Source organism: Lissotriton helveticus, chromosome 2_1 (assembly GCF_964261635.1).
Source record: "Lissotriton helveticus chromosome 2_1, aLisHel1.1, whole genome shotgun sequence".
Lineage (NCBI taxonomy): Eukaryota > Metazoa > Chordata > Amphibia > Caudata > Salamandridae > Lissotriton > Lissotriton helveticus.
Genome location: NC_136059.1, coordinates 49,926,934 through 49,951,444, shown reverse-complemented (window position 1 = coordinate 49,951,444; position 24,511 = coordinate 49,926,934). Strand labels below are relative to the sequence as shown.

The 24,511-nt window shown below is 44.1% G+C and overlaps 1 protein-coding gene across 2 annotated transcripts in view; it reads right to left on the bottom strand.

Moving 5' to 3' along the window:
* Positions 1-3,671: 3,671 nt before the first annotated feature.
* LOC144817699 (uncharacterized) overlaps positions 3,672-24,511 on the bottom strand; it is a 227,770-nt gene continuing 206,930 nt past the window's right edge. For both annotated transcript variants that reach the window (XM_078674457.1, XM_078674455.1), the window contains 2 exons: positions 9,456-9,675; positions 3,672-3,910 (listed from right to left, as the gene is read on the bottom strand). In XM_078674457.1, coding sequence (XP_078530583.1) covers positions 3,755-3,910; positions 9,456-9,675 — 376 coding nt within the window. In that variant the 3' untranslated portion in view covers positions 3,672-3,754. The remainder of the gene's footprint in view (positions 3,911-9,455; positions 9,676-24,511) is intronic.

The following is a 24,511-nucleotide window of genomic DNA, read 5'->3' as shown; positions in this document are numbered from 1 at the left end:
CACAGGAGGAGGTCTTCTCATGCACCCATGCTGCAGGAGGGAGTTCTTCTCATGCACCAATCCAGCAGGAGGAGGTCTTCTCATGCACCCATGCCACGGGAGGAGGTCTTCTCATGCACCAATCCAGCAGGAGGAGGTCTTCTCATGCACCCATGCCACAGGAGGAGGCCTTCCCATGCACCCATGCCACAGGAGGAGGTCTTCTCATGCACCCATGCTGCAGGAGGAGGTCTTCTCATGCACCCTTGCCACAGGAGGAGGTCTTCTCATGCACCCATGCTGCAGGAGGGAGTTCTTCTCATGCACCCCTGCCACAGGAGGAGGTCTTCTCATGCACCCATGCCACGGGAGGAGGTCTTCTCATGCACCCATGACACAGGAGGAGGCCTTCCCATGCACCCATGCCACAGGAGGAGGTCTTCTCATACACCCATGCCACAGGAGGAGGTCTTCTCATGCACCCATGCTGCAGGAGGAGGTCTTCTCATGCACCCATGCTGCAGGAGGAGGTCTTCTCATACACCCATGCCACAGGAGGAGGTCTTCTCATGCACCCATGCTGCAGGAGGAGGTCTTCTCATGCACCCATGTCACAGGAGGAGGTCTTCTCGTGCACCCATGCCACAGGAGGAGGTCTTCTCATGCACCCATGCCACAGGAGGAGGTCTTCTCATGCACCCATGCTGCAGGGGGAGGTCTTCTCATGCACCCATGTCATAGGAGGAGGTCTTCTCGTGCACCCATGCCACAGGAGGAGGTCTTCTCATGCACCCATGCTGCAGGAGGAGGTCTTCTCATGCACCCATGCTGCAGGAGTAGGTATTCTCATACACCCATGCCACAGGAGGAGGTATTCTCATGCACCCATGCTGCAGGAGGAGGTCTTCTCATGCACCCTTGTCACAGGAGGAGGTTTTCTCGTGCACCCATGCCACAGGAGGAGGTTTCTCATGCACCCATGCCGCAGGAGGAGGTCTTCTCGTGCACCCATGACACAGGAGGAGGTCTTCTCATGCACCCATGCCACGGGAGGAGGTCTTCTCATGCACCAATCCAGCAGGAGGAGGTCTTCTCATGCACCCATGCTGCAGGAGGAGGTCTTCTCATGCACCCATGCTGCAGGAGGAGGTCTTCTCATGCACCCATGCCACAGGAGGAGGTCTTCTAATGCACCCATGGCACAGGAGGGAAGTCTTCACATGCACCCATGCCACAGAAGGGAGGTCTTCTCATACATCCCTGCCACAGGAGGTCTTCTCATGCACCCATGCCATAGTAGGGAGGTCTCCACAAGCACCCATGTCACAGGAGGAGGTCTTCTCATGCACCAATCCTACAGGAGGAGGTCTTCTCATGCACCCATGTCACAGGAGGGAAGTCTTCACATGCACCCATACCACAGAAGGGAGGGCTTCTCATGCACCCATAACACAGGAGGAGATCTTCACATGCACCCATGCCAGAGGAGGGAGGTCTTCTCATACATCCGTGCCACAGGAGGTCTTCGCGTGCACCAATCCTACAGGAGGAGGTCTTCTCATGCACCCATGCCACAGGCGGAGGTCTTCAGACTGGACCCATGCCACAGGAGGAGGTCTTATCGTGCACCCATGCCACAGGAGGAGGTCTTCTCATGCACCCATGCCACAGGAGGAGGCCTTCCCATGCCACAGGAGGAGGTCTTCTCATACACCCATGCCACGGGAGGTCTTCTCATGCACCCATGCTGCAGGAGGAGGTCTTCTCATGCACCCATGACACAGGAGGAGGTCTTCTCATGCACCCATGACACAGGAGGAGGTCTTCTTGTGCACCCATGCCACAGGAGGAGGTCTTCTCATGCACCCATGCCACAGGAGGAGGTCTTCTCATGCACCCATGCCACGGGAGGAGGGCTTCTCATGCACCCATGCCACAGGAGGAGGTCTTCTCATGCACCCATGCTGCAGGAGGAGGTCTTCTCATACACCCATGCCACAGGAGGAGGTCTTCTCATGCACCCATGCTGCAGGAGGAGGTCTTCTCATGCACCCATGCCACAGGAGGAGGTCTTCTCATGCACCCATGCTGCAGGAGGAGGTCTTCTCATGCACCCATGCCACAGGAGGAGGTCTTCTCATGCACCCATGCCACAGGAGGAGGTCTTCTCATGCACCCATGCCACAGGAGGAGGTCTTCTCATACACCCATGCTGCAGGAGGAGGTCTTCTCATGCACCCATGCCACAGGAGGAGGTCTTCTCATGCACCCATGCTGCAGGAGGAGGTCTTCTCATGCACCCATGCTGCAGGAGGAGGTCTTCTCATACACCCATGCCACAGGAGGAGGTCTTCTCATGCACCCATGCCACAGGAGGAGGTCTTCTCATACACCCATGCTGCAGGAGGAGGTCTTCTCATGCACCCATGTCACAGGAGGAGGTCTTCTCATGCACCCATGCCACAGGAGGAGGTCTTCTCATACACCCATGCTGCAGGAGGAGGTCTTCTCATGCACCCATGCCACAGGAGGAGGTCTTCTCATGCACCCATGCTGCAGGAGGAGGTCTTCTCATGCACCCATGCCACAGGAGGAGGGCTTCTCATACACCCATGCTGCAGGAGGAGGTCTTCTCATGCACCCATGTCACAGGAGGAGGTCTTCTCATGCACCCATGCCACAGAAGGGAGGTTTTCTCATACACCCATGCTGCAGGAGGAGGTCTTCTCATGCACCCATGTCACAGGAGGAGGTCTTCTCATGCACCCATGCCACAGAAGGGAGGTTTTCTCATACACCCATGTCACAGGAGGAGGTCTTCTCATGCACCCATGCCACAGGAGGAGGTCTTCTCATACACCCATGCTGCAGGAGGAGGTCTTCTCATGCACCAATCCTACAGGAGGAGGTCTTCTCATGCACCCATGCCACAGGAGGAGGTCTTCAGACTGGACCCATGCCACAGGAGGAGGTCTTATCGTGCACCCATGCCACAGGAGGAGGTCTTCTCATGCACCCATGCCACGGGAGGAGGTCTTCTCATGCACCCATGCTACAGGAGGGAGGTCATCCCATACACCCATGTCACAGGAGGAGGTCTTCCTATGCACCCATGCCACAGGAGGAGGTCTTCTCATGCACCCATGCCACAGGAGGAGGTCTTCTCATGCACCCATGCCACGGGAGGAGGGCTTCTCATGCACCCATCTCATGCACCATCCTGGGAGGCCTTTACATGCACCCATGCTACTGGATGGAAGTCTTCACATGCTCTCTTGCCACAGGAGGGAGGTCTTCAAATGCACCCATCCTGAAGTCAGATGTCTTCACATGCCCATGACACAGGAGAAGGTCTTCGTATGCACCCATCCTGAGGGCACGGTCTTCACATAAACCCACTCTGCAGGAGGGAAGTATTCGTGTGACAGATATTTGAATCACATGGAACCCACTGGTGTATTTTACAGCATTATCTCCTGCACACCTGATCTAAGCTGATTGGATTTAAAGATGGTTTGGATGGTTCCCTTTCAAAGAGTGTATGAAATAAAAGGTGAGAAAAACAGTTGGGTGATCAATGTCAATAGGAATACATTGCACTCCATGCCTGCAGGACAGAAATGTAAGTAAAGCAGATGGCTGTCAAAATACCCCTTACCAGTGCTATCAACATGTATAAACGTAGCTTTTTATTCAGGCTTTAAAGACAGCATTCTTCCTTTTTAATATCTCTCACCTGAAGAATGCTTCAGCTCTGTATGAAGGTGAAGTTTATTCAGGTTTCCTTCTTGTCCTTTGGCTCTCCTCCAGTGGTGTTCCCCACAGGTGCGTCTCCGGCTTGTATCGTGTATTTTCCGGCTTTGGTGCACAGCTTCTCAAACTCTAGCTGTCTCTTCACAAGGGCTCCATACCGACCCTGGTTTTCTGAGATCTGTGAATAGTTGGAACAAACAATCAGTCACTCAGAGACCACTTTGAAATACATTTACCATATGCAGTTGGGAGGACTGGGTCAGTTTTGTGGTCCCTGATAATTCACATACAAGCCCCTGCCCAGTGGGAGTGCTGGTGATACAGGTGGGCACCACAATTCATGGGAGATTCACAATCGTGCACTATGCATGTTTTTTTCATTAAAAAGTGTGAAATTCATGGAAATCACATCTCACACGTTTCCAAGTTTAAAAATGTCTGTGGCTGGTAAATTTCCCTGGGTGAACGCAGGTTACTGCTCAAGAACTTGCAGCCATCACAAGCAAATGTATGACAACCGTGTCCCAAACGTGTCTGACATCTCCAAGTGTTTAGGTCATGCCTCTGTCAGGAGTGGGAGCACCCATTTCATCCAGAAAAGATTTTTGTGTCAGGAAATCACAACCAATCTACACAAATTATCCTTAATAAATCTATCATTTTGTTCTAGTTTTCAGAAATGTATAGCTCACTCTCACATTATCAAGGGTTCTGAGGGTATATGTAGAGTTGCATACTCACTAACACTGGTGCTAGGAATGTGTATTGAGTATCACACTCTTACATTAGCCAGGGTACTGGGAGTATGTGCATTGTACAGTAATGAGTACTGAGTAGTGCATTCTGACATTGACAAGGGTACTGGGAGTATGTGCATTGTACAGAGATGAGTACTGAGTAGCGCACTCTTACATTAGCAAGGGTACTGGGAGTGTGTGCATTGTACAGAGATGAGTATTGAGTAGCGCACTCTTACATTAGCAAGGGTACTGGGAGTATGTGCATTGTACAGAGATGAGTATTGAGTAGCGCACTCTTACATTAGCAAGGGTACTGGGAGTGTGTGCATTGTACAGAGATGAGTATTGAGTAGCGCACTCTTACATTAGCAAGGGTACTGGGAGTATGTGCATTGTACAGTGATGAGTATTGAGTAGCACACTCTTACATTAGCAAGGGTACTGGGAGTATGTGCATTGTACAGAGATGAGTATTGAGTAGCGCACTCTTACATTAGCAAGGGTACTGGGAGTGTGTGCATTGTACAGAGATGAGTATTGAGTAGCGCACTCTTACATTAGCAAGGGTACTGGGAGTATGTGCATTGTACAGAGATGATTATTGAGTAGCGCACTCTTACATTAGCAAGGGTACTGGGAGTGTGTGCATTGTACAGAGATGAGTATTGAGTAGCGCACTCTTACATTAGCAAGGGTACTGGGAGTGTGTGCATTGTACAGAGATGAGTATTGAGTAGCGCACTCTTACATTAGCAAGGGTACTGGGAGTGTGTGCATTGTACAGAGATGAGTATTGAGTAGCGCACTCTTACATTAGCAAGGGTACTGGGAGTGTGTGCATTGTACAGAGATGAGTATTGAGTAGCGCACTCTTACATTAGCAAGGGCACTGGGAGTATGTGCATTGTACAGTGATGAGTATTGAGTAGCACACTCTTACATTAGCAAGGGCACTGGGAGTATGTGCATTGTACAGAGATGAGTATTGAGTAGCACACTCTTACATTAGCAAGGGTACTGGGAGTATGTGCATTGTACAGTGATGAGTATTGAGTAGCACACTCTTACATTAGCAAGGGTACTGGGAGTATGTGCATTGTACAGTGATGAGTATTGAGTATCACACTCTTACATTAGCAAGGGTACTGGGAGTATGTGCATTGTACAGTGATGAGTATTGAGTAGCGCACTCTTACATTAGCAAGGGTACTGGGAGTGTGTGCATTGTACAGTGATGAGTATTGAGTAGCGCACTCTTACATTAGCAAGGGTACTGGGAGTGTGTGCATTGTACAGTGATGAGTATTGAGTATCGCACTCTTACATTAGCAAGGGTACTGGGAGTGTGTGCATTGTACAGAGATGAGTATTGAGTATCGCACTCTTACATTAGCAAGGGTACTGGGAGTGTGTGCATTGTACAGAGATGAGTATTGAGTAGCGCACTCTTACATTAGCAAGGGTACTGGGAGTATGTGCATTGTACAGAGATGAGTATTGAGTAGCGCACTCTTACATTAGCAAGGGTACTGGGAGTGTGTGCATTGTACAGAGATGAGTATTGAGTAGCACACTCTTACATTAGCAAGGGTACTGGGAGTGTGTGCATTGTACAGAGATGAGTATTGAGTAGCGCACTCTTACATTAGCAAGGGTACTGGGAGTGTGTGCATTGTACAGAGATGAGTATTGAGTAGCACACTCTTACATTAGCAAGGGTACTGGGAGTATGTGCATTGTACAGTGATGAGTATTGAGTATCACACTCTTACATTAGCAAGGGCACTGGGAGTATGTGCATTGTACAGTGATGAGTATTGAGTAGCACACTCTTACATTAGCAAGGGCACTGGGAGTATGTGCATTGTACAGTGATGAGTATTGAGTAGCACACTCTTACATTAGCAAGGGTACTGGGAGTATGTGCATTGTACAGAGATGAGTATTGAGTAGCACACTCTTACATTAGCAAAGGTACTGGGAGTATGTGCATTGTACAGTGATGAGTATTGAGTAGCACACTCTTACATTAGCAAGGGTACTGGGAGTATGTGCATTGTACAGTGATGAGTATTGAGTATCACACTCTTACATTAGCCAGGGTACTGGGAGTATGTGCATTGTACAGTAATGAGTACTGAGTAGTGCATTCTGACATTGACAAGGGTACTGGGAGTATGTGCATTGTACAGAGATGAGTATTGAGTAGCACACTCTTACATTAGCAAGGGTACTGGGAGTGTGTGCATTGTACAGAGATGAGTATTGAGTAGCGCACTCTTACATTAGCAAGGGTACTGGGAGTGTGTGCATTGTACAGAGATGAGTATTGAGTAGCACACTCTTACATTAGCAAGGGTACTGGGAGTGTGTGCATTGTACAGAGATGAGTATTGAGTAGCGCACTCTTACATTAGCAAGGGTACTGGGAGTATGTGCATTGTACAGTGATGAGTATTGAGTAGCGCACTCTTACATTAGCAAGGGTACTGGGAGTGTGTGCATTGTACAGAGATGAGTATTGAGTAGCACACTCTTACATTAGCAAGGGTACTGGGAGTGTGTGCATTGTACAGAGATGAGTATTGAGTAGCGCACTCTTACATTAGCAAGGGTACTGGGAGTATGTGCATTGTACAGAGATGAGTATTGAGTAGCACACTCTTACATTAGCAAGGGCACTGGGAGTATGTGCATTGTACAGTGATGAGTATTGAGTAGCACACTCTTACATTAGCAAGGGCACTGGGAGTATGTGCATTGTACAGTGATGAGTATTGAGTAGCACACTCTTACATTAGCAAGGGTACTGGGAGTATGTGCATTGTACAGTGATGAGTATTGAGTAGCGCACTCTTACATTAGCAAGGGTACTGGGAGTGTGTGCATTGTACAGAGATGAGTATTGAGTAGCGCACTCTTACATTAGCAAGGGTACTAGGAGTATGTGCATTGTACAGTGATGAGTATTGAGTAGCGCACTCTTACATTAGCAAGGGTACTGGGAGTATGTGCATTGTACAGAGATGAGTATTGAGTAGCGCACTCTTACATTAGCAAGGGTACTGGGAGTGTGTGCATTGTACAGTGATGAGTATTGAGTATCGCACTCTTACATTAGCAAGGGTACTGGGAGTGTGTGCATTGTACAGAGATGAGTATTGAGTAGCGCACTCTTACATTAGCAAGGGTACTAGGAGTATGTGCATTGTACAGTGATGAGTATTGAGTATCACACTCTTACATTAGCAAGGGTACTGGGAGTATGTGCATTGTACAGTGATGAGTATTGAGTAGCACACTCTTACATTAGCAAGGGTACTAGGAGTATGTGCATTGTACAGTGATGAGTATTGAGTAGTGCACTCTGACATTGACAAGGGTGTTGGAAGTATGTGTGGAATAGCACAGTCTTTCAGTAACAAGGGCAGTGGAAACATGTATAGAGTAAGCCACTCTCACACTAACAAGGGTTCTGAGGGTATATGTGGAGTTACATACGCACTAACACTGGTCCTAGAAGTTTGTTTTGAGGTGTGTAGAGCACCACTAGTATACTAACTAGGTGCATATGGGTATGTGTAGGTTAGCACACTTTTACACTAACAACGGTGCTAGAAGTATCTGTAAAATAACACATTCTTACAATACCTAAGGGGCTGAGAGTTTGTGTAGCGTAGCACACTCCCACACTAACAAGGATGCTTGCAGTATGTGTGGACGAGCACACTCTTGCACTATCAAGGGTGCAGGAAAGATGTGTAGAGTAGAACAGTAGAACACTATCAAAGGTGTTAGGGCATATGTAGAGCAGCACGTTCCTACCCTAACAATAACAACATCTTTATTATAATTGCTACACAAGGAAGCAAAACTGAACAAGTCCAGAACTTCCGAAATCTCAAACAATCATAGTATCCTGTCAAGGTAACTGCAGCTTGAAGCTAAATGAAAGTCTTTCCAGGACACAGGCGAACGCTTCAGAGACAAAGGTAGACACGATGTTCGGGTTCTTCTGCAGTAACCTATATTCCAGTTCAGCTATATGTAGTTCCAGCTATTCTGGGCCATGAGTGTGGCAGTTGACATACGGCAGACGCTTAATAATTCCATTCAGAAGCTCTATGCTCAGGTTTGCAGAGGTTGGCCTGAGCTATGGGGTCCCCATTGCCTTTAAAGGCTTGGTAGGGGGGATCTATATGGATATTGTGCCCCGATGTTTTCGGATTTCCTATCTGCATAGTTTTCGTGAGCTGTTCCTGCCATTTATCGACCAGTGATCTCTCAGTCCATACTCAAGCTTTATTTATCTTTCATTGATTTACCGGTTATAGAGACATTACGGAGAAACTATAGAGGAGATCCCATTTAGCGTACCCATACAGTACTTTGGACTCTCCAGATCAAGTGACCTAGCAGCATTGTATTCCATTTGCACTTCTCATGATGAGGCCTGAATTAATTGGTCGAAACACGTCGACCCTTCAGCATAGAGCAGCCCCACAGACTACCATTGATATATAAAAAAAATAACTAATACACACTTTCTGTATTACGTGGAGGGTTGATTTACCCCTTCTAGCGTGTATTGAACTACCTCTTTATCTGGATTGCTTTTGGAATTATTTTTGTATGTGATTAGCAACCGTATTGATTTAGAATGGGTAGGTAGGAGTTGTAAATGTAAACATAATGTGTGTATATATTTGTGTACATGTTCAGCTGTTCTTTTGATATCATTATATTAAAAAAGATGAAGTATTTCATTGATAGTACACTTGGAGTTGGTATCTGAGTTATATATAAAAAAGAAAAACAGTTTGTAGATTAAGTACTCATCAGTAGGGACTAATTTATTTTTCCCTATAGAAATAATTTTTCATTGATTCATTCCTCCGCATTCATGTGTTTCTATGTTCAATATTTCAGCCCAGGCATTGAAGCGGGATCACTCTCATTTAGCAGTACTCAAGGTTACTTTACCTCCTTGTGGACCTTCGTTTTGAGAACCGCTGCCTCCTTTGTGATATCCTGATCCGCGTGGACCCCTTTGGCCAGTGTCAAGGCGCGGTACAGCGAGTTCTTATCTTCAGACTGGTCTCGAATAACAGACCCATCAGCTGCCACTAAGTTGAACTGGCCTTTGTATAGACTTTCATTTCCTTTAATACGGTCCTTGATTTGTTTGATCCGGTCTGAATCCCTGAAAATAAATATATTGAATCAAGTCACATGTGCAACAAACCTATTGTGATTTGAAATGATCGTGCCTTCGTATGAATCACCCTACATTAGAACATTGGAATGTTGGGAGCTCCATTGCAGACAATAGAGTGCTCCCTGCTTCTACGGGCTGGTAAAGGCCCGCAGAGCAACATTCCAATGTTCTACAAAGGCCTCTCGGAGCTCGAGGGGATTGATATCCCCTCGAGCTTCGAGAACCCTTTGTTTAATTTGCTAGAACATTCCCCCCTCTAGGGGCAGAATGTTCTAATAGCCTTATAGCCCTTCGTAGGAGGGCTATACCGGCTATTAAAGTCCCCTGTTTCGTTAAAGTCCCTCGCCTTCGGCTCAAGCCTTTAACGATTCAGCGGGCCTTTAATTGCCGGTATAGCCCGCTATGGCGGGCTATAAGGCTATATGGATGTACAGTTTTCACAGCATAGGAGCTCATGTGCCAGACCAGCATCTCCCAAAGTCTACTTCTTGACATAGTAGATAGTGCCCACTCCAACGTTTCAAGCCTGTGGGGCAAGACCCATGAGTAGGATGGAAGTGGCACTCTACTAGAGGTGACACTTGTTTGTGACCCCCATGTGGAGGATCTAAGCATTGGTCTGTGCTGGAGTTCCTAACTGAATGGTCTGTCAGAGGGTTTTATATTTCTTTATTGATTTATTAGCTTGTATGTAGCACTTCTCAACCCATGTCAGGGTCTCAGAGCGCTTTACGTTCCATCATGAAGGCGCTAATAGAAAGCAAACATATAGTATGAGAGGAGAGACATGAGAAACATATAATATTCAGTAAGAAGGTAAGAAAGTAAATATACCTAGAGAAGCAAGTAGGTAAGAAGTGTAGTGAGCCCATGGCCCTTCAGCATTCTTCCAAGAGATGTTGGCCGGGTTCATAGAGAAACTGCAGAGTCTCAACGCAGAAATCGATGTGAAGCCCACAGACACACAGCTAAGTATTGATCTTACTGGGGGCACTCTTGTCTTACCTTTAGGGCCACTTTCTACCTGGATTTAAAATGTGCAACTTCCGTGCAAACAGCTTCGTTCACACAAAAGCCCTTATGGGCATTTTTAATGTAGAGGCTATCAGGCACAGTTCGAACCCTCAAAGGCAGGCTGATCGTCCACATCCCGAGAAACATTTTGGGAGTAGAAGTCCATGTACTTCCAATGTTAGATATATAAAACTCCTCCAGGTCCATCCTAGACTATGGGTCTGATTTAGAGTTTGGAGGAGATGTTATTTCATCACAAACGTGACGGATATCCTGTCTGCCATATTACAAGTTCCATAGGGTATAATGGAATGGTAAGAGGGTGAATGGGATCTCCGTCATACTGCTGATTGAGCAACCCTTTCAGCCAAACCCTACATCAGGCCCTATGTCTTAGTTTCTACCGCCAATAAGGATATCTTGCAGGGGTATTCATCACCTGTCCCTTTTATTCCAAGAACATCTTCATGATTCTCTTTTTCCACTTAAATTTACTAAAAAAGCTTGACTTATCCTGTTTTTCTTGGATCATCACTTGTGGTGTCTGTCTCCTGTGAAATCCATTCCCAAAGGGACATGATGTGTTCCCTTGTGCACCATCGAACATACAGTGAGATTTCTACAGACAGAAGTGGACCTAATGTGTTTCCATGGTGCACACATGGCACCCCCATAGTACCCATGGTGCACACATGGCACCCATGGTGCACCCATGACACCCTTGGTGCACCCATGGTACCACCATGGTGTACCCATAGTACCCATGGTGCACACATGGCACCCCCATAGTACCCATGGTGCACACATGGCTCCCATGGTGCACCCATGGTGCACCCATGATATCACAGTGGTGCGCCCATGGTACCCATGGTGCACCCGTGGTACCCATGGTGCACCAATGGTACCACCATGGTGCGCCCATGGTACCCATGGTGCACACATGGTACCCATGGTGCACCCATGGTACCCATGGTGCACAGTGGTACCCATGGTGCACCCGTGGTACCCATGGTACCCATGGTGCACCCGTGGCACCCATGGTGCACCCATGGTACGATGCAAACAAGGGGGATCACGTTTGATGCATCCTTAGATACGAAGTGACAGGTAGTGAGCACATATATGTCCTTATCCCTTCCCTTCTGCTGTCCTCTACGGCTCTCTGGCTCCTGTGTCTATCGGCTCCTCACACCACACGGCACAGATTAACGGTTTATTTCTCCCCAGTCCAGCAGAGCTCTGCTCCATGAGAGCCACTCAATCCTAAACGCAACCACCAAAATTGAAATTAACCTAAAGCAAGACAAGCTCCATCCGCAATGGGGCCAAGAGTACTGAGCCACTACTGAGATCACGGAGTCCTCAACCCCATAATCAGCTGCCCTTCAAGCATCGCCCAAGAATTAAACTCCTGGAGAAAACCATGAAATGGCCTTGGCAATAATATGCTCAACACAAATTCTTTTTGACTTAGAATTAGCCCAGAACATGGCACAGTCAGCATCATTAGACAAATCTCAGCTTTAGTGGCCTTATAGATGTGTTGAATAACATCCTCAAGCGGCCGTGCCAGGCTAGTGGCCAGAATAGGAAACTACTCACCTACCTCAAAGATCGAGAGAAAGGAAAAGGTGAAATCAGCAATGTTCATATCTCCAGTGATCAGCCTAGATAGAACAATTTATTTAGATGATTCAGCCCACCCATGGGCCATCACCATGTACATGCAGAAAGTGCTCCCCCCCCCTCCGAAAACCCAGAGATGGTCAAAAAATATCCCACAGGGGCGGGACCAGGCAGCCACCGCCAGTGGTGGGAGTACCTGCCGGGCGGTGACGTGGGGAGGTGGAGGGGCATGATGGGGAGTAGTAATGTATGGATTACGGACTTTAACAGGTAAGTAAACATACAAATAAATAAAACGATTTTTGTTGTGCGCACTGCATCGCATTTGGTGATGCAGTGCACGCAACGAAATTCGTTTTATTTATTTTGCAGACTGAGGGGAGTTCAATGAGGTGTCCCAAGGTCAGGAGAGGGCCCAACCAGCGCAGTGTGGCACCTCTGCAGGATGGAGCTGCAATTTAATAAACCCCATGCCGACTTGTCTCGGGTTTCAGGGGCTCACCAGAAACACAGCTCTCCCTCCAGCCCTTCGCTCACTGATGCATCGGAAACATCTCCCTCGACCACGTCTTTGATCTTGAAGCGTCGGTCAAGGGCAGTAGGGCGCTCTCACACCCGGCAACCCCATCCCCCCATTACTGGTCACAGGTTTTTTGGGCGCACCGGGGGCATCAGTTCCTTGGCTGTGTCGCAAGACCAGTAAGGATTTTTGCAAATGGTGAAGGAGGTCAGGAGCAGCCTCAAGATGTGATCGCCATCTTGGCTGCCTTGGCCACACCGCCAGAGGAGGTACTTTCATCACTTTCCCCAAAATGCCACTGACACACACATCTCACTGTCTTAAATGTTCCTAAAAACACTTTATGGATATTTTGAAAAAAGATACGCATCAATCCCCCATGGGTGCAGCACTATGAGGATACTTGGATTATGGACAGAGATGAACTAGCCTTGCCAGTGGTGACAAAACACGTGCTGCCTAGAATGGATCTGCAATTCACTGCATTAAAAGGAATTGGAACACCAGAAATTATTGGAACTTGCATCTTGGATTACTATGAGGAGGCATGGTTAATAGTATACATAAGCAATCCTAAACATCCATCTCTTAACTATGGTGCCATCAGGATTACAATTTATGTTTCCAAACACTCCATTGCCAGTTCTATTGTACTGTGCAAGTTTTGTGTTAAGACCTTACTAGAGAAACCCAAGGCTCATTCTGTAAGAGGATAAGCATCTTCTACTGTCTTATTTAGAAATGCTCTGGCTGCTAGCATTTAGAGAAGGATCGCAGAGTAGATACGTAGACTAGCCTAGCCACTATGAGAAAGCCTTAGCCTCAGACAATTTCCCTGTGACCTGAGTAAATAAGGTGGCTAGTCTACTCTTCTGTTTATGACTACCACTGAAGATCCTGTGATGCATGTTGCATTAAAAATATGGTGGTCAGCTAGAATGCAGCCACAAAGGACTCTAACCGTTCTTGGCCCTTGCCTTACCACATTGTGCCGTTCAGCTCTAATGACACTCAACATTTCCAAGCTATCACAAGAAAAAGTGGAGTAACATTCAGCAAGATGAATTTCCTCACTGTCATCATCCCCAGAATATAGCAGAAGTTGATTTGGCAAAGTGTGATAAAATTAAATATCAAAATCCAAAAGCAATTGGAGCCAACTATTGTGGTTAACTTTGACACAGAGGTTGCTGGTAAGATGGGTGATGAATATGACAGCACTGAGTGTTCTGTACCTGTTTTCCAGCTCTTCCAAGATCAGAAACCTCTTCTTCTGTCAGATACAAACTTGTCCCACCATCCAGAAGCATGCCCTTCTCCATTGGTTTGAGGTGAGAATGTTTTCGACATTTATTGAGGTCTTTATTTTGATGAAACTCTCAATGCCTACTAAGTGGAAAGTCTAATACTGATCAGCTGGATTGACCAATTTCCCCTCTGTGGATCCTAATGCAGCAGGCGATGAGAAAACCTATGGCAAGATAGTGATTAATTCCATCACCTTTTTCTTGTGTTAACTTTCTTTCAATATATTGACTGTGAGTACTCAATCCCATGGTAAAGAATCTTTCCCAGACAGCACAGCAGGAATATTTTAACACTCCATGCTCTAGGAAAGCATTGGGGTGTCCACAGGATAATGATGCTATGAAGATAAAAGTCCCATTCTGTCTGTAAATTGTTGCCCCCCAACCCGCTCACCAGGCAACATTTTAATTCCATGGCCCACTCTTCCTTAAGGATACTACATGACTCAAATTCCCAGAAGCAGTTTTTACCCCCAACCTGGTTTATTTATCTGTAGACCATTTTATGTCCAACATAACATGCATCAATCCTCAAAATTGTGTTATCAATTGATTTTCTCTGTCTGAAATTGGAATGGAAGGAATTCCATCAAGACATAATATTTTACTAAGGACAACTGTGACTAGCAATGTAGTTGTGAGCCCTTTTAGGGGATGAAAGTGTCCTATTTTGGTTAAGTAGTCTTCTATGTCACAGATGATGTTGTAATTCCTGACTGCAAAGGGGAAGTCCTCTAATAAATCGAAGGATACAGTATGCCAAGTGTACGGCTGGACTGCAGTGTGATGGAAGAGTCACATTCATTCCAAGCCAGCATGCATACATACAGTACCCAAATATATGTTGGATGGAAAATGCTCTCCCGTCCTCCTAATTTTGGATGGCCCCTTAACTTAAGGTTAGAAGGGCCCCATTATTGAACTCATGGAGCCTAATTGTCATTCTTATATCAAAGACCTGCTCTTCTGCTGCACTTACTGTTACACACAAGCTCTCCCAAGGGTGGTGAAGGACACTATAGATGCCTGTCTTAATGAAAACCAGAATCCCACTCAGGGGCCGACACAAGTCTGAAACATGTTCATCAAGCAGATGCAGGAATAATTATCACACCTGAACATCACAATATTCTTTTTTTAACCATTTCCTAGACCTTTCCAAAAAGTGAATATTGTGGTATGGTGACTGTAGGGAAAGTGGCAGGGTGGTAATCAAAATCCAAACATGGAGTCAGGATAGATAAGAGAATGTAATCCATCCTTTCAAGTCACAGGTCAAACAGTGAATGACATACATTCCATCAACTTCCAACTACCTCAACTAAGTAATAACAATTCTAGAATCCCTGAGCAACTATTCTACATAGTGGTGGTTTACATATGTAACACATCTTCCCCCCCCCTTTTTTTTTTCTTTTTTTTTTTTATATAGCAAAATCGTGAACCTAGTTGGAATCTGACATTTTCTTTTTTTTTTTGACCATTTCCATTACAATTTGAAAAACTGGGAAAAGAATTAAGTTGTACATTTTTTTTCCAATAGTCTTACAGGAATCTTTGGTGAAATGTTCTTTGCATTTGTTGGAATGCTCTTTACATAACGAAACTCTATTAAAATTCCACACACTACCCCCTTCAATCCTGACAGCATTGGTGAATACTTCAACAACCTCTTTAGGATCTGACCAACGTTGTGATCCTTTTAAAACATTAGAATTTTTTTTTACTTGTACAAAATCGCCAATCACAATTTGTTGTCTACTTGGACAACCTCTTTTGTTGTCCATATTTAACTTCATTTTCTTTTTATAATTCTCAACCCTCTTTTTAACTAATTCATAGTCAACACAACATTTCTCATCATTAGAAACTTTTTTTTTTAACCACCATGGCACAAGGTTGGTACTAGGTTTCCTCCCCCTTAGAAGTTTAAAAGGACTAGTCAGAGTGACACTGTTTGGAGATGTCCTGTAGGACAAAAGCATAGAATCCAAAGCATTCTTCCAATTTAGACCGCTCTTAGTAGAAAGCTGGATAGCTTCTTTCACCACACGATTGAAGCGCTCAACCTGGCCATTTGCTTCAGGATGGAACACAGCAATCCTTTTGTGTGTAATACCACACTTATTGAAAAAATTGTCCATGTCATGACTCACAAATTGTGGACCATTGTCCGTTACAATCTCCTGTGGAATGCCTTCCCTGCAAAAAACTTCGTCCAAAAATTCTATGACTTTCTGAGATGTTACCTCCTTAACCATCTTTACTTCCGGCCACTTCGAATAATAGTCAATTAACACAATCCCAAAATTTACATCTTTGGGTAACACATGAAATGGCCCAATTATATCTATCCCCAACTTCCTCCATGGACCATCTGGAAAATCAACCGGTTGGGACTCAGCCCTTAAAGAAACTGCGGATTTATCACTACTGGTACATTCACTACATTGTTTAACAAAGTGTTCAATTGAGGAATCGATCCCAGGCCACCAAAAACACTCTTTAATACGTCTGTGTGTGAAAGCAATACCTAGGTGTCCCTCAGACCAATTCCCATGATGGTGTGCCTTAAGCTAAAAGGAGGAATAATCTTATCTTCTCTTAACACAATACCATTTTCAATGGCTAATTCACCACTCACTTTCGCAAAACTCATCAAATCTCCAGACAATCTTTTCACTTCTGGCCAACCTTGAATAATGAACTCCTTAACCTTACACAGCTCAACATCTTTCTCCATTTCGTCCATCCAAAAATCTTCCCTCAAAACATTGTTCACATTACTTATCAAATTCACATCATGAACAGTATAAGCTACTTCACAGTCGTCCTCTTGATATGATTTATCATCTATGACAGGTAACCTGGACATACAATCCGCGTGAAAGTTTGCCTTCCCTTGAACATATTCAATTTTATATCGAAAAGATTGTAACCTAGAAGACAATCTTGCTAAACAAGCAGACATGCACCTACCACCTCCTGGAGACATCAAAAAAACTAAGGGCTTGTGGTCTGTTTTGATTGTGAACTCTGTTCCCCATAGAAAACTTCTGAAATGTTCCGCCCCCCATGTGCAGGCTAATAGCTCTCTTTCGATCACAGAATAATTTCTTTCAGCTTCCCTCAAAGTCCTAGATGCATAGGCAACAACCCATTCATTATGGTCATCTCTCTGTAAAAGAACTCCACCCAGACCAGAGTTACTAGCATCAACCATTACAATACACTTTTTGCCTGGACAAATGCTTTCAAACACGGTGCTCTGACAATAAATTCTTTAAGTACACTGAATGCCTTGGACATTTCATCTGTCCACTTAAAAATAGCATTTTTCTTTAATAAGCACCTAAATGGATCGACTTTGACGGAGTAGTTGGGAATAAACTTAGCATAGAATTCTGTAAGTCCCAAAAAGGCAATTAGTTGTTCTTTAGATGACGGTTGTGGAGCATTTACAATGCTCTTGATGTGTTTATCCTTAGGTCTAATACCATCACCACTAATTGTGTGTCCAAGATATTCTACTTCCTTTGTCTTTATGTTACATTTATCCAACCTGAGTGTAAGACCTTTCTTGGCTAATGCAGCAATAACACAATGTAGGTTATGATCATGTTCTACATCATCCTTTCCATATACTAAAATGTCGTCCTGAAAAGCGACTGCCCCATTTAAGCCCTCCAACGTATCTCTCATCAGTCTTTGGAAAACAGAAGCCGCGCTTGCAAGACCAAACGGCATGCGACAGTACCTATAAAGCCCCTCAGGAGTGATGAAAGCGGTCATGTTCTTAGAATCTTCTGACAAAATCACCTGGTGGTAAGCACTAGCTAAGTTGATGCATGAAAATACTTTTGCATTCGCCAAAGTTGACACCATTTCGTGTAAATTTAGTAATGGATGAGCATCTACCCAAATGGAACGATTTAAACTGCGTAAATCGATGCATAATCTGAGTTCGCCATTCGATTTCACCGAAATGACAATGGGAGAAACCCATGGCGATGACTCGATTGGTTCTATAATACCTTGTTCACATAGACTGTTGAGCATATCCTTTAATCTACCTCGGTAAGAGATAGGAACGTTCCTTACCCTGTGTCGAACTGGAACAGAGTTTTCATTGAGTCTAATGATATGTTCCTACCCAATATATTTACCTAACTTCCCACTGAAAACTCCAGGAAATTCATTTTTTAATTTTTCAACTAATACACTACTGTTTTGTGTCGAAGGATCAATTGAAAATACTGGATGATCAGCTCTAGGGTCAAGTTTGATCCCCAAGTCAAATTGCTGTGGCCAGCCTAAAAGAGACTTCCCCGATTTTGTTACATAAACCTTGCTTGATGCAAAATTGTTGCAAAATTCTAACTTGGCTAGAAAGAATCCTATAATGACGATCTTGTGACCAGTATATCCACCAGGAGATACGTCTGGAGGTGAGAGACGCCTTCCAGGCCAATTGTCCTCATAGATTTTATGTGAAATTAAGGTAAACCAAGCACATGAGTCTACAAAAAATTCTAAATTGATGCCATCTAACCTGATAATGCAGGATCGAAATTTCGAAACACCGTCAACATTGCAAACATTAATGACAGTATTAATCTCATTTTCACTATTGCCACCACAAATCTCATCATCACTTGAATTATGTATATAATTGATTTTTCTTGGTGGAAATTTACAACATTTAGTATAGTGTCCCTTTTTATTACACTTAGCACAAACTGTATCAATTCCAGGGCAATGTTTATGATTGGCTAAATGTGAGTTGCTGCCACATCTGAAACAAAAAACTGTGTAATTACGCTTCTCTATTTTCTTATTCACATTCTTCTCATTCCTTTGAATAACAGTATTCTTCTGTTTACTATTATACTTGTTTTCTCTGTTTACATTAAATACGTCACTTTTCTCATTACCCCTGATCTCTTTTACGAATTTTTCTAAATGCTCAACAGACTTAGCAACATCAATGGCTGCATTTAAAGATAGATCAGATGTGGACCATAATTTTTCTTATACTTTCTTACTGTTGGTGCACATCAAAATTTGGTCCCTCAATACTTGGTCGTAATTAATGTGTTCAAACCCACAAGTAGCTGCAAGAGATCTTAACGCAGAAACATAATCTTCAATAGATTCATCCTCTTTCTGTTTACGAGAATAAAAGATAAATCTTTCCATAACTATGTTTTTCTTTTTACCAAAACGGATGTTCAGTTGATTTGAGGCATATTGGTATACGTTGATTCTACCAAGATTAATAAGAGGGGGGAGAGTTTTAAATTCTTTAAGACCAAATCCACCTAGACAGTGTTTTAATAGAGAAAGTTTCCTTTCTGGCTCACAATCATCACTCTCCATGACCTCCACATAAGCTAAAAACATAGGTTCCCATACCTCCCATGACATAGGAGGTTCACCAGAAATTGATAAAAATGAAGGAGGAGGGACAATACCTGACATTGTGGATAGGAAAACAATGAATAGAAATTATAATTAATCAATACTTAAACATTTCACAGTAGTCACTTAAAATGACGTAGATGGATATTTGGTGAGCAACTATTCTACATAGTGGTGGTTTACATATGTAACAGTGACTAAGAATTTAAACTCTCATTTTAGATCCCATCCCACACTCCACTACCCCTTATAAATACTCCTTGCTTAATCTGGGAACCCAGTAACTATTAGTTTTTTTTTTGTGGCAAGTGAGTTGGACCGGTGATGACGCTCAACACCCAGGTTGGTATGTGGGGCCTTGCCTTACAATTTTACATTAAGTTTTGGACCTTACATATAGATCGACATACAGGTCATTGTGGCCCCTATACCTGGATAGTGTTTTGTTAAAGTGCAACTGAAATAATGAGGAAAAAACAGACTTCATAGTGCGATTAAGGTATTCCACTTCAATCCTCGCAGCACCAAGGGCTCCACTGGGGAACAATTGATTCTCCACATTCAAACCTCACATTCCATCGTGAACTTAGAACGACACTCCTTTCAACACTAAACAAGAGTTACCGCGTGAAGACAGCGCATTTAGTTAATCACCACAACATCTCTCCCTCACAACGGCAAATAAATTAACTTAGAAAAGTGGTATACTACTAGATAAAATATAACATGCATGATAACCAACAAATGATGTTAATGCATTAAAGAAAATAAACTGCAACGATTCACCTGTGTTGGAATGCAATAAGAATGTGTATTTGGCAGACTACAATATACATTTTGCATAATTTATATGAATACAATTAAAATTCCTGTTTTAATCCCTGAACCTTGCTGGTTTCCTGATTACTCTTTTAACTCTATCATATTTCTGGGATTTACCCACTTTGCCATTCCGAACAGGTACACTGACAGTTAGAGTTCTCTGTGACATCTTTGTTATTAACCTTCACTACTCTAGACAAATTCCACCATTCATGCCCTTTGACTTTTATATCATGTCCACTCACTGCTTCCACTGGACTGACCTTTAGATACATCAATAGGCTGTTTAAATCAAACCCAGTCTCTAAAGCAAATTTTTTCAGTGACCTCAACAACACCATGCTTCTCATCAAACCATTACTTCATCTTTGCATGACTTCAACTTTACAACATATATCTCTATCCATGTCTTCCTCATGAAACGAAAGAGCTTGAAATTCTTTCATCCAAGCCTGACACATTACATGCCCTGGCACACGACCGCTCACTACTTCAAATGGTGTCTTCCCCGTTACAGCATTGGGGCATGTACAATGCGAGAACAGCATGCAATCCACAGCCAATCTTACATCAATTCTGCTTTTCACTGCCCATGGAACACACTCAACTAATGTTTGATTTATCTTCTCAACTAAGCCATTGGCTTGAGAGTCATATAATGCAACACTCTTGTGCACTAGTCCTGTCTTTGCTAACAACTCTCACATTTCCCTCAATACGAATTGTACCCCATAATTGAATACCAACTATCTAGGTCTACGTACGAAAATTTTGTTGAAAATTGAAATCACTGTGGCTGTGGTTAGTTCATGACCAAACTCTACTTCCCACCATCTGCTGTAATAATCAACTAAAACTAATGCATACTTGACCAGCCTGAATGATTTTTGGTCTTAATGACCTGGGCGCAATAAAGGTGTCTCCCCTTGAAATTATATTCTCCTTTTCCAAAGACAAATCAACCGCAATTTTGAAAAATGGTTGCAAATCAGATGGTAAAAACCTTTTCTCAGGCCAACTATTGATAACGTATTTCCGAACCACCTTTAGCACATTATCTCTCTCCGATCAGTCCATCCACTCACTCTGTTCAAAAGTCCCATTATTAATGGCAGCAATCAAACACTCTTCATCTTCCTCTCCTGCGTCACACCCCACATTCATTAATGGTGACCTCGACAAATAATCAGCTGTAATATTTTTACCCCCAGGAATATGTAGAATGTCAAAATTATTCTTTAGCAGTTTAGCACTCAATCTGGCTATCCTTGGTGTAAGATCTCTGATCATGACTCCCCACCGGATTAAAAACCAAAGGTTTGTGATCAGTCACCAATTGAAACTTTCTGCCCCGAATAAAACTCTTGAATCTTTGGACTGCTCAGCAGCACACTGGTAACTCTTTTTCAACGAGCAACATCATTTTCTCATTCTCTCTCAACACCCAGGACGCAAATCCTATTGTCCACCTCATGAACTTTTGAGACAATGACATGCCTAATCCACTGCTACTTGCATCCACTGTGATGATGCACTGAACTGACCAGTATCCTTGCAGACTCAATTACTTCCCTCAGCTTGTCCAAATCTGACTGGCAACCCTCATTCCATTGAAAAAACACAGTTTTCTTAAGCAACTTTCTTATATTTTCCGTCTTATCAGCAAAATTCTATATGTATTTTGCATAAAATTCGCAAACCCTCTACCCCCAAATAGATTAAATCTGCTCTTGACTTGTGGGTGTAGGAGCTTTGCTCTTGGCATCTACCAAACCTTGCCGTAGTTCTACTCCCTTTTGCAAAATGACATCCCATATATTCAATGCTTGATTAAGTGAACTCACACTTCTTAAGATGGCAACAATGCCCGCCTGCTCTAGTCTTTCCAAAACTATACTCATTGTCTGATCATGTTACTGTAACTCTCTTGCCACTATAAGTATTTCAACTTGAAACCCGACAACCCAATTGATTCCTTTCAAGACAGGCTCCATGATGCATTGGAAAATGGTGGCTGCGGTAGCTAGGCCGAAAGGCATTCATCTGAACTGAATGTTCCGACCGGAGAAATGAAAGCAGTGAGGTGCCCAAAAGATTGCTCTAACTGCATGTGATGGTAGGTAGAAGCTAGATCAATCTTGCTGAACACACTCGCCCTGCGAAACTTGTCAAATTATAATCTATTCTAGGTAGCGGATGTTAGTCCACCCAAATAGATTTATTTAGAGTTTGTAAATCAGTGCAGATTCATACATCATCCATCTTGTTATGGGCGATAACTAGAGGAGATAACCACAATGTCACTTCTACGAACTCAGTGACCCCCCTTCATGCACATTCTCTCAAGCATGTTGGTTAAATGCTCTATGAGGCTAAAAGGCACGTTCCTCACTCCGAGTGGGATAGGTATGCCCAGACATGGGTCTATGCTCTCCATACCACTGGAATCAAGCTTTCCTGGCTGATGAGGGGTGAAACCCCGAAACTGGTGCTAGGATTCTTGTTTCCGGTGCAGGTAGAACCTGGCCTGGCAATTCAGGCTGGACTGTTCCAATAGGGAGCAGGATCAAGACTGATTTGCATATGGCTGGGTTCGAACTGGAATGGCACGGGGAGCAAAACAACTATGCATTTAGGCCAAGATCTCTGTACTGTGGTGAATGTTTGACATTATTCAGCATTCTATCATCAATTGTTTTTTTGAATTTGTCACCCAGAGTTGGGTGGGTATGCCCAGACGTGGGTCCCGTACTCTCCATGTTATGTTATGTTATGTTAATATGTATTTATTAAGCGCTCGTACGCCCAGGGGCTTCATGGCGCTATAGAGGGGAACACAACACAGAAATTTAAAATGAAAGCAAAAAGATCTCAGCAATAGGCCTGCGAAAACAACCAAGTCTTAAGGGAGTGTCTAAAATTAAGAAGGTTGCCACTCAATTTCAACTCCAGAGGGAGGGAATTCCAAAAGGTGGCCGCCAGATGGTCAAAGCAGCTACCACCTAAGCGTTTCCTTTTATAGGAGGGGACAGTCAATAAAGATTTTTGAGCGGAACGTAGGTTTCGCGGAGGGGTATATCTGAAAAACAGATCTTTTATAAATTTAGGGCCAGTGTCTTGTAAAGATTTAAAAAGGATACAGCCAGTCTTAAATGCCACACGCTGCGCAACAGGAAGCCAATGTAAATACTTCAACCCAGGTCTAATAGATTGTCTGTTAGAGAGTCCCAGAATCAGTCTAGCAGCCTGATTCTGGACCCGCTGAAGACGTTTTAACTCTCCAATTTGGAGCCCCAAATAGAGACTGTTGGAGAAATCCAAACGAGACAGAACCAGAGCAATCATGACCTGAATAAGGGCAGCCTGTGAAAGAAAGCAGGCAATTTTTCTTATCTTTTTTAACTGAAAAAAGCAAGAAGACACCACCACGCCTACTTGTCTTTTCAAAGAAAGGTCTTCGCTAATTAGTACCCCCAAACTTTTAACTGTGGACGATCTAACCGGTGGGGCCCCCATGCTAGATGGCCAAAAGCATGGGCTCCAGCTTAACACACTCTGTCCAGGCAACACCAGCTCGGTTTTGCCTGGATTAAGTTTCAGATGGTTACAACTCATCCAAGCCTGAATGTGTGCCATGGTGTTTTGGAATTCTTCCACCGCATCCCTGGTGTTCAAAGGAAAGATAAGTTGTAGATCGTCCGCATAGTTAAAGATGGTCACTTTCGCTTTTCTTAGGGAGTACAATAGCGGACGGAGGTACAGATTAAAAAGTAGAGGTGACAAGGATGAACCCTGGGGTACTCCACAAGTGGTGGAACAAGTGGGAGCAGTGAAAGGACCCAGCCTTACGGATTGGGTACGGCCCGTGCTAAATGAGCGGATCCAGCTCAATGCAGGTCCCCTAAGGCCAGCCTGTTCGACACGGTTGATCAAGATGGTATAGTCAACCGTGTCGAACGCTGCCGAAAGGTCCAGTAAAACCAGGGCCTGGTGAATCCCATTATCCGCGTTCCGCCTCAGGGAATTTTGTACCGCCAGAATGACTGTTTCAGTCGAATGACAAGAACGGAAGCCGGCTTCGAGATAATTTGTCTCCTCAATGAATTTGGAC